The following is a 9,773-nucleotide window of genomic DNA, read 5'->3' as shown; positions in this document are numbered from 1 at the left end:
GTTCAAAAATAAAGTGTCAAGCAAAAAAAACCTTATGGGGTTTGATGTTTGTGTTTGTGTCCGTGACGGACTCCATCCGTTAGGATTACACAATGTTGGACTTATATATATGCATTTGGGCTAATTAACTGGAAAGCGAGGCAATTAATCTCCTCTATTATGATATGGGCTATTAAATGGGACAAAGAGGTGACAAAAAAGGAAATAGGAAAGAAATTGGAATCCTAAGAGATAAATTCTATATATATGATGATGTGGGCTACTAAATAGGGCGCCATTTGGGCTAATTAACTGGAAAGCAAGGCAATTAATCTCCTCATATGGGCTATTAAATGGGACAAAGAGGTGACAAAAACGGAAATAGGAAAGAAATTGGAATCCTAAGAGATAAATTCTAAATTCTATAATCTAATTTGAGAAGGACACGTCTTGATAAAGAAGAACTAAGGAAGGAAATCGGGATCCTAAGCAATTTAAAAAGGACAGAGAACCAGAATACTTCCTGCATAATTTAAGGAGAAATATGCACGTTGATTAACGTTGCTGTATGCGCCGCCCCTGATCAATTAAATGAGAAGGAAAAAAAATAGAGGAGAATTGCCGATGGAAAGTGTTCAAAAATAAAGTGTCAAGCAAAAAAAACCTTATGGGGTTTGATGTTTGTGTTTGTGTCCGTGACGGACTCCATCCGTTAGGATTACACAATGTTGGACTTATATATATACATAACTTACCGTGCACACAAGGGAAGCGTTATCTAGACGTCCTGTGAAATACTTGCACACGAACGTAAAATACAAAACAATTTTTTTTTGGCACTGTTGATCTCGCCTATATACGTGTTTGCATAATAAATCATCGACACCAAAAAACATTTAGTAGAAGTCCTGGCCATAGAGTCAGATCTCAGTAAAGTTGTTGTTCCGGACAAGAAAGAAGATGCCATGCTTCACGTCTCTGAAGATGGACGTGCTGGAGGTATGGAGGAACAACTGTGTCCAGGTAAAATAACTTCAACAAAAGTATTGCTTGTACGATATTTTTATTGTCCGATGTTAGTAACACATTAGGCTTGTCACCATTTATAGACGTCTGATCTACATTGTTGTATTTTTATTGTCCGATGTTAGTAACTCATTAGGATGATTAATGTGCCAGTGTGATATGTTTTCTCATTATTTATAGACGTCTGGTCTACATTGTCGTATTGAAGTTAGACAAAAAATGTCATCTGTATATCAGTGCTCTTACTTCAATATCATTTTCCTATTTTTCTAAATTGGATCTAGGAATAACACGACAATATATAAACATATATATTCTCATGCTAATGTCCAGCGTACTTAATGTAACTTATAAGTAGGAGCAGCTCCTATGTTCTATTTATGATGCAAAATCTAATCTGTTTTTTAATGAATAACATATTTATATAATATAAAAAAGTCTCATGCAGACAAGCAATTGGGGTCGCGATCTCCGGTGATGGATGCCAGGGAACAAAGAAGGAGAAAAGACAGAGAGCGGTATGCAAGGATGACCAACGAAGACAAACGGGATAAACTAAAAAAGCGTCGTGAAGCCTATCAGCAAAGCAAAAAAAATAAAGATTCAACCCATTTGCGGAAAAAATGCACACATGGGAGGAAGAAATATGCAAATATGGAGCCAACACAAAAGGCAAAAAAAAAATATGCATGACAAAGACAGAAATATGCAAATATGCAGCCAGAACAAAAAAAAGCTAGGATAAAGCAAATTGCAGCTAACCGTGAGTTGAAGCGCAACACACCATGCAAAGATTCAATTGCGATGGTTAACCCTGCATATATCCCAACAGAAGAGGAAGTCAGTAAATCTATACGGCAAAGACTTAATGGTTAGCACATACACAACATGAGCATATATGCATGGACAACCAGCGAAGTATACAACATTTTTACTATCTCATGTCGGTAACTCAATGCAGGTGCTACATGCACAACATTTTTATTGTGAGTATGATGGTTAATGTCCTGGTATCGTATGATTTGTCGATAGGCATCGGCGGCCCAATGTACATCGTCATAGTTAAGTCGGCAATGCTCTCACTTTAAATAATATATGAAAATTCTTTGAATTAGTAATTAAACTCTCGAAAATTTTACTTCAAAGTCAAGAAAATAGGCATTCAGCTGAAGTCCTACATGCGCCCCTTCCTCTCCAACAGCAACCCTCCTTCCACCATTTTTTTCTCCCACTCAAAAACTCTTCCATGCACAACTAATCTTCAACCCTAGGGCACTGAGGAGTTGAAGGAGGCACCACCGGACGAAATGAGTATCGTTCTTTACATCTTTGCCCCATGGTTCGGACAACGAAAATTATAAATGCTCTAATTGAACTAAAGATTGTTCTTCGACTAAATTATCCATGTTTGAAATAAATAAATTAAATTAACCCGTGGCAACGCACGGGCATATTTGCTAGTTTTTCTTAATATATTCTGAGAATATCATGGATGCAGTATTTTCCGCAAGAAGTTTCAGCCCATGATGTAGGCCAGCCCACGTATATGCAAAGCGAGACAAAAGACAGGGTCCATTCTAGCCTGGGCCAAATTACCCGACCAATTCGGCCATTCCCAGTTGCCCTAAGAACAAGGCGAAGAAGTAGCGCACCACCAATGGCGACTCCCGGGGATGGCGAGGACGCGCCGCCGCCGCCGCCGGTGGACGCGGCGGGGGCTGGAGGCAGCTTGATCGCGAAGGTGCGGGAGCAATGGAGGAGCACGAAAGAGCACGCGGAGACGTACCCGTACGTGTGGGGCTCCTACATCCTCGTCTACGGCGGCCTCGGCGCGTACATCACCTGGCGATGGTGCAAGCTCCGCCGCACCGAGGACCGCGTCCGCGCCCTCCAGGCCCGCCTCCGCCAGCTCGCCGCGGCCGAGGAGTCGCAGGCCGCTTCCACTCCTCCTACCCCATCTCCTCCCCTGCCGCCGCCGCCGACTGGGCCGGGCAAGCCCGCCTCCGCGCCGTGAAGAGTAAGGCCCCTTAGGCAACTTCTTGACTTGAAATGTTACAAGTTACAGAACAATCCCTGCATCGTTCGAGATCGAGGCATTCCTTGCCTCTGTTTACTCTGTGATCCTGGACCTAAAGAAATGGTGGGATCTCGCCCCCAAAAAAGTTGGAAGGCAGAATTCTGTGTTCATACTGGAGACCATTCTGGAGAAGGTTTTAATTGTTGTTATTAATGTATGTTTACCCTTCCCGCTAGGGAATTTTGTCACCGTGACCTTTTTTCTAGCCATTCCACATCGTATTTGTTGCGTTTCTCACTGCTGGTCTAAACAGATACAATGTTTCATTGGTTTAGTTCATGTACTCGTGGTATAGTTCTTGATAATACTAATATTTCAACCCTATGGAAATCTGTTGAACTATCACCGTTGGGGTAGTATGGTATGTGCACTGTTGTGAGAATTTGATAGAGAAGTCTGAACGAACATGCTGTATTACGCACTGTTGGGGTAGTATAGCTGCTGAATTGGATTTGGAAGAGAACATAGCATGGTCCTCTGAAACAGAAGGCTCAACCAGCATGCTAGCAGTGGCCTTAACATTATTGTTATCTGCTGATATCTGTAGCTTTCATAAAATTGTCTTTTTATCCTAAATGATGGTGGTAGGAATTTTAATGTGCTCATCAAAGAGTTCACTCCAGCGACATTTTTATGCGGGAAACAGTCCATTATCAAACATCCCTTACCTTATTTCAGTAGCATTGTTCCTCCCAAAATTCCTGATCTGTTATAGTGAACTATTTTTGCTTATCTATGCAATTATCTTGTGTTGAATAGCTGAAACCAATTAATTGCTAGTTTCCCCCAAAGTCCCTCTTAGCCACTAAAGAGTGCTGTCTAAAATCTGAACCTTGGCTGTTGAGATTTTTGTGAATATTTCGACCGGAAACATCAAAGTATTATGTGTATATGTCATGATCAACAGTTCCTCCATGTTTTAGCTCTGTCAGGTTTTATTTTTACCAATGAACTTACTCATCCAAGCTTCATTTGTAGACTATCAATGTTGAAAATGCACGTACTAAAGTTTTGACACATGTATTGTTCGTTGTCACATATTTCACTGATGCTTGAAAGATTTAATTTGTGCGTACAGTAGAAAAATTCACTATTCCTGTAATTTGCTTTGGCATGCTTTATAATCAACGCTGCCAGTATGGATTTAAAGGGCGTATTTTCATTTTTAGTTAGTTACTTAAGACAAACTTTGACCAACATTTGCTCCATTAATATGCGACCCATGTGTTACAAAACCGCAATCGTACATTGGTAGTTTTGAATATGAATCTAAAGACATTGATTTTTGTGTCGTATATCGTTCCTTTTTTAGTTCTATTTTTTCGTGCATTGTGACCAAGAACTGATTTGAGGATAATTTTGGACTGGTGATCCTGGTTACATCATTGATTAGAGGAGTAATTACCAATTTAAAATCTTTCTAATTCAAGGAGGGTAGAACTGGCATCTACTTGGGTAAAAAGGAAATACGCCTAATAATTTAGAATTTATCTAAAAAAATACACCTAATAAAAAGGAACGTAATAGGGATTACTAGTGTAGTAACTGTTGGTCAAAACCTTGTCTTAACAAATCAAAATACGTCATATGTATCCGAACAGAGGGAGTACTATACTACAAAGGTGTACTCCCTCTGTTCCAAAATACTTGTTTGTGGTTTTAGTTCAACTTTGAACCGAAACCACAACAAGTATTTTGGAACGGAGGGGGCACCTTTATTTCCGGCCGTACAAAGGTGTACCTTGATGTTCCATCTTACAAATGTTTGATGTGATACTACCTTGGTTGTGCCCATATTAACCTGCAAGCATCCAGGAAGTGTTTGTGGGCACAACAAATTGATTGCATCGGTGGCCCATTTGGCCTGGATTCTTCTTCAATTCATTTACATCTAATACTATCTATTGCTTGATTCTAATTTTGTTCCTCGTCCTATTCGTCGCTGTTTTGATATAATGCGAATCAGCGATGGGAGTACAATAATTCAGGCCCCATGGCAGCCTGTGGGGCTGTGTTTCCCAAGGCCGGAGCTGTTTAGAATGAAGATCAATGCATCTTTTTCAAGAACAAGTTGCAAGGATATGCCCTTGCGCCTCCCCAGTCATGTGGTTTTCCATTCCCTTACTTTATCATATCTGGTACTTGATCTTAATTTTGTTCCTCGTCCCATTCGTCGCTGTTCGCCGACGTGTATCTCTTGATGGGACTGGGAGTGCAATAATTTGGATCCCATGGGATCTTGTGAGCCTGTGGGGGCTGTTGACCAATGTTTGACTATGGATTGAGTATGCAGCTCGGTTTCTTCTACATAAATCATTTTCGAAAAATCACTGTCTGCATTTTCTTTTCTGCGCACTACTGATATGAATCACTGTCTGCTTCTTTTTCGAAAAATCTTTGTCTGATTAGCAACCAGCAGCTGATTGCTAGCTGCATAGGGTCATTCAGATATCTTTTTCCTATCATTGTCTTGTCTTGGTAGGATTGACAAGGTGACGTGTTACATCTGTCATTAGCCCCTTTCGAGCTAACCTACTAGGGCTAGGCCGCTAGCTGAAGGAGCAAAATCAGCATGTTTAGGAGCTAAGCCACGCTCTCAATCTGGTGCTCAATCTGCAGCAATGGCAACAGAATAGTACAGATCGGGTAGGTGCCCTGCCTGCCTGATGCCTTCTCCGACACGGCCATGTGATCGCCGGTCAGCAGCACCTTGCGCCAAGAGCTGCCCTTGATTCCGTTTATTTACTGAGCGTCTGCCCAGCCCCATCTCATTTCTGTTCATGACCTCATTCCCCGCAGATTTACCCCCTCAAATCGTACTTTTGATCTCGGTAAAAAGGGAAAGATAATGTTGGTTGTTTTAGGAGAAGTTCGCAACCTATCTGTCTAGTGCAGGAGTATAACTGGTCCCATGTACTGCACTATGTGTTTGACATTGTTAGTAAGAGGTGGTGCTGAACTGATTTTTAACTGAAAAACAGTTGAGGACAGGCTGAATCTGCAGGCCCAACCGTTCTTTAATTTTTCGAAATTTGAAGCACCGGCGTGGTGTTGATCACGCTGGTGGGCACTGCTGCAGCGCGGCTTAACTAGAAGACAGATCGGCCTGAGGCGGATCAGTGGCCTTTCCACTCGGAAACGAAAAGACTATAAGCTTGTTAATTGGGAGGGCCACGGGAGAAAATGGGCTCTGTCGGAGGTCTCCCCTCCAGATCGGCGCCAAATCGCTGTGCCTCACTCATGCCTGCGTCCTGATAAATAAAACTATTCGCTGCACAACTGCAATACTTAATTCATTAGCCAAATCGTAGGAGATTTTACAGCGATCGTCTGATGCACTGTTAATATGCTTCTGATGGAGTATCTTTTAAAATCTCATCAGTACTCTACTTGGTTGTTACTCAGTAAATAACGCTGTTTTGGGGAGACAAATAGTCGAGATCCGTTATTGGAGTTCGTTTCGTTTCAGAGGTGGCGCCACTGTTCGACAGCCTCTGGTGCATCCGCTCTGGGCCTCGCCCCTCCCCCTGCCCCGCCCACCTCCGAATTTTTAAGGGAAGCAGCGTGTGGTGGCGTCCGCTTATCCCTCTCCCTGCTCCTAGATACCAGCCAGCCTCCTGTCCCTCTCCCTGCCGGGCGCTCGCCGTGTTCACGGGGCGGCGAGGTGCGTACGTGCGCGGCTGGTGGCGGTGGGCGATGCCGCAGGTCGACCTGGAGAGCCTGGTGTGCGGCGGCGCGGGCGCGGGCGCCGGGGACAGGAAGGTGTCGTGCGAGACGGTCATCGCGGGCGGGGACAGCGGGGACGCCTCGCCCCCGCGGCGCGTGCCGCCGCCGCCGGACCACGACTTCCCGCCGGAGTCGATAACCATCCGCATCGGCGACGACGCGGCCTTCTCGGAGCTGAACCCGATATACGAGCGGGACGACTCCACCAAGGGCAGCACCAACCCCAAGTCGTCGGCGGCGGCGGGCGGCGCCTGCAACCCCGTCCCGCTCAAGGCGCGCTCCAACTCCGCGCGCGTCGCGGGCGGCCCTGCCGCGGCCACCGCCACCTTCTTCGGCCTCCCGGCCAGGATCCGGCCGGCCTTCACCCGGCGCCAGCCGTCGCAGGGCCGGATCTTGCCCGACAAGCGCTCTGGCGGCACCGGCGAGGAGCCACGGTCGCCCAAGGTGTCCTGCATTGGGAAGGTGCTGTCCGACCGGGAGAGGTGCGGGCGGCGGCGCCAGCGCAGGTGGTGGCGCGGGGTGGCGGCCGTGTTCCGGTGCGGCGGCGGCTGCGCCTCCCGAGGCGTCGGCGGCGGCGCGGGCAAGAAGATGGCGCTGGAGGAGAGCGAATACGACGAGGAGGAGAAGGAGGCGAGCGTCGCGGCAATGCGGAAGTTCAAGTCCGGGAGGAGAGCCGCCACGTGGGGAGAGGAGGCGCTGGCAGCGGCGGCGGCGGAGGCCTTCTCCGGCGAGCGGGCGGGGGATGAGGAGAAGAAGCACGAGAGCCACGAGACCGAGCACTGGGCCCGACTGCCGGTAAGTTAGCCGTGGCAGAGGCGGGAAGATGGGTGGTGATACAAGCGCATGGTGGTCCCCGCTGTCAGTGACGGCGCCCGGTCGCCGTCGATAGGTGATCTCGAGCCGTCTCGAGCCGCGCCCATCGGGGTAGGGGGTAGGGTGGTCGTGACCGGTGACTGGCCTAGAAATGCGGGTTTTGGAATGAATTTCCGTGGTCTTTTGCAGTTTGGCATTTTGCTCTTGGGATCGTGGTGCTCAACTTGTTGTGTTGTTGTTGCGTGTTGCGGCCGTATCGATGCATGGATGGATGTACATACCACCACCCCTGAAATAATAACAGGAACTTGCACACAAGGTGTCCCGTTCGTGTTTCTCTCTTTTGCTACTCGCCAAGGTCCATGCATGTGATGCGTTATGGAACAGACAAATGACTGTTGAATCTCGAGCCGCATGGGCCACCATATGCCATGATTTAGGAGTTTCGGACGTGATTCAGGGCCATTCAAAGGAATTCTACAGGATTTATGAAGGATTGAAATCCTTAAAAAATATGTATTGGTCCTTTGATTCGTAGGATTGGATCCCGTTGAATTTTCTATGGAATTTTTCATACTATGTTTCATAGGAAATCTAACATCCACTTCAAGCTCTTTTTATAATTTCTTTGTTTTTTGTATGCCATCAAATACTTCTTGTTGATCTTATAAGATTCAAGTGACGTCTGCATCCAACATGTACCGTCCGCTAGCGGCTGGCGCCGAGCAGGACGCGGCCGGGTCACCGTCGCGGCGTCGCCTTTGAGGATGGTGGCTTCGCACGCCTGGCTGCTACTGCTACGGTAGATTTTTTTGAAGCAGACGGTATCCAAGATTGGTATGGACCACTGAACATTTGGCGTGCCTGATCGATCGGTCTAGTGGCTTGCCTGGCCGGAGCCCCTGCAGTTCAGACATGAAAGAGGCTTCCACCTTCAGCCTTGCGGGCCGTCAGAGCTAGAGAGGAAAACGAACTCTGCTTCCCACAGCCTTGGAGCAGATCGTTCACCACAACAGCTGGCTCCATTCCCCAAAACAAAATTTCACTCTGAATACTGTTGATTTGACCGACGAGACCCTTCCGGGAAACAGCTCGTGCCGTTGGATTCTTTCGTGTAGTCATACTGGCAAACAAAAGTTTTTCCCGGAATCCTTTTTATGTGTTTTTGAGGAGGCTTTTGAGGGGAACCTGAAGAACAGCTAATGCTACTGCAGATTTTTAAACATAAAGCAGGAACATAAAGTACACACTTTTTTTTCAGCATCACATAAAGTACACACTATGACCTTTCTTGTCGCCGGTTGGGTTATACGAGCCCAAAACATATGGGCTTTGGCTCCAGAGTGTTTACACCGGCTTTAGTCCGGCCTTTCATACCCACACACACAAAAGCAACGAGACAGGATGGATACCATTTGATGATATCTTTTGAGGCAAGAGCACTATAGACCCACCCCGCAAAAAAAGAGCACTATAGACCCACAAACTTGCAATAGATGTGATGGTTTAGTCCACAAACTTGCAAAAGGTGATCACCGCATCCCTAAACTTGCAATGTATGTGAAGATTTAGTCCAAAGCCAATCACAAGTTGACAAATGGCGCCACGGTGGCCGCATCGTGGCACACCCGCTCGGCCCGGCGTTTTTACAAAAAAAACCTCCACCTTTATGGAAATCACACGCGTTTTTACAAAAAAAAGCCTCCACCTTTATGGAAATCACACGCGCGGTATTTTTTTTATATTTATATTTTTTAATCAAAGGGCCACCCTCCCGAAATTTTTATTAGAAAAGCCAAGGAAAAATTTCACATCAAGGATGATTCACTACTCTTGGCCATAACCTAAAGTAGCCACCACAAAAACTTATAACAGGCAACACACTCATATGTATGTTTTGATGTCTACTTTTATGTATACACATTGTACCTTTTGTATTCACCTGAAATATATTTTTATGCAGACCTAATTTTTTTAAATACAGGATTAACATTTTTCTCATATATATGTTTTGATGTCTACTTTTTTCCACGGACATTGTACATTTTTTGTATACATTAGAAATATTTTTCTATACATGTTAACATTTTTAAATGCACGACTAACATTTTTCAATTATGTATGTAAATTGATTTTCATAATAGATATATTT

At 45.4% G+C, this 9,773-nt stretch overlaps 2 protein-coding genes across 2 annotated transcripts; both read left to right on the top strand.

Annotated features, from left to right (window-relative positions):
• The first annotated feature begins 2,584 nt into the window (after positions 1–2,584).
• LOC123075016 (uncharacterized) lies at positions 2,585–3,319 on the top strand. Its single transcript, XM_044497711.1, has one exon. It carries the CDS (start codon positions 2,663–2,665, stop codon positions 3,017–3,019), a length of 357 nt encoding a protein of 118 aa, XP_044353646.1. The 5' UTR covers positions 2,585–2,662; the 3' UTR covers positions 3,020–3,319.
• A 3,215-nt stretch (positions 3,320–6,534) lies between these two features.
• On the top strand, positions 6,535–7,963 carry LOC123079841 (uncharacterized). The gene has a single exon (XM_044502663.1). It carries the CDS (start codon positions 6,779–6,781, stop codon positions 7,610–7,612), a length of 834 nt encoding a protein of 277 aa, XP_044358598.1. The 5' UTR covers positions 6,535–6,778; the 3' UTR covers positions 7,613–7,963.
• Positions 7,964–9,773: the final 1,810 nt, after the last annotated feature.

Source organism: Triticum aestivum, chromosome 3D (assembly GCF_018294505.1).
Source record: "Triticum aestivum cultivar Chinese Spring chromosome 3D, IWGSC CS RefSeq v2.1, whole genome shotgun sequence".
NCBI classification, from domain to species: domain Eukaryota; kingdom Viridiplantae; phylum Streptophyta; class Magnoliopsida; order Poales; family Poaceae; genus Triticum; species Triticum aestivum.
This window is presented reverse-complemented; position numbering and strand designations above follow the sequence as displayed.

Bases quoted from the DNA above. Each gene is read 5' to 3' on its own strand.
- LOC123079841 (XM_044502663.1), top strand. From the start codon at position 6,779: ATGCCGCAGGTCGACCTGGAGAGCCTGGTGTGCGGCGGCGCGGGCGCG.
- LOC123075016 (XM_044497711.1), top strand. From the start codon at position 2,663: ATGGCGACTCCCGGGGATGGCGAGGACGCGCCGCCGCCGCCGCCGGTG.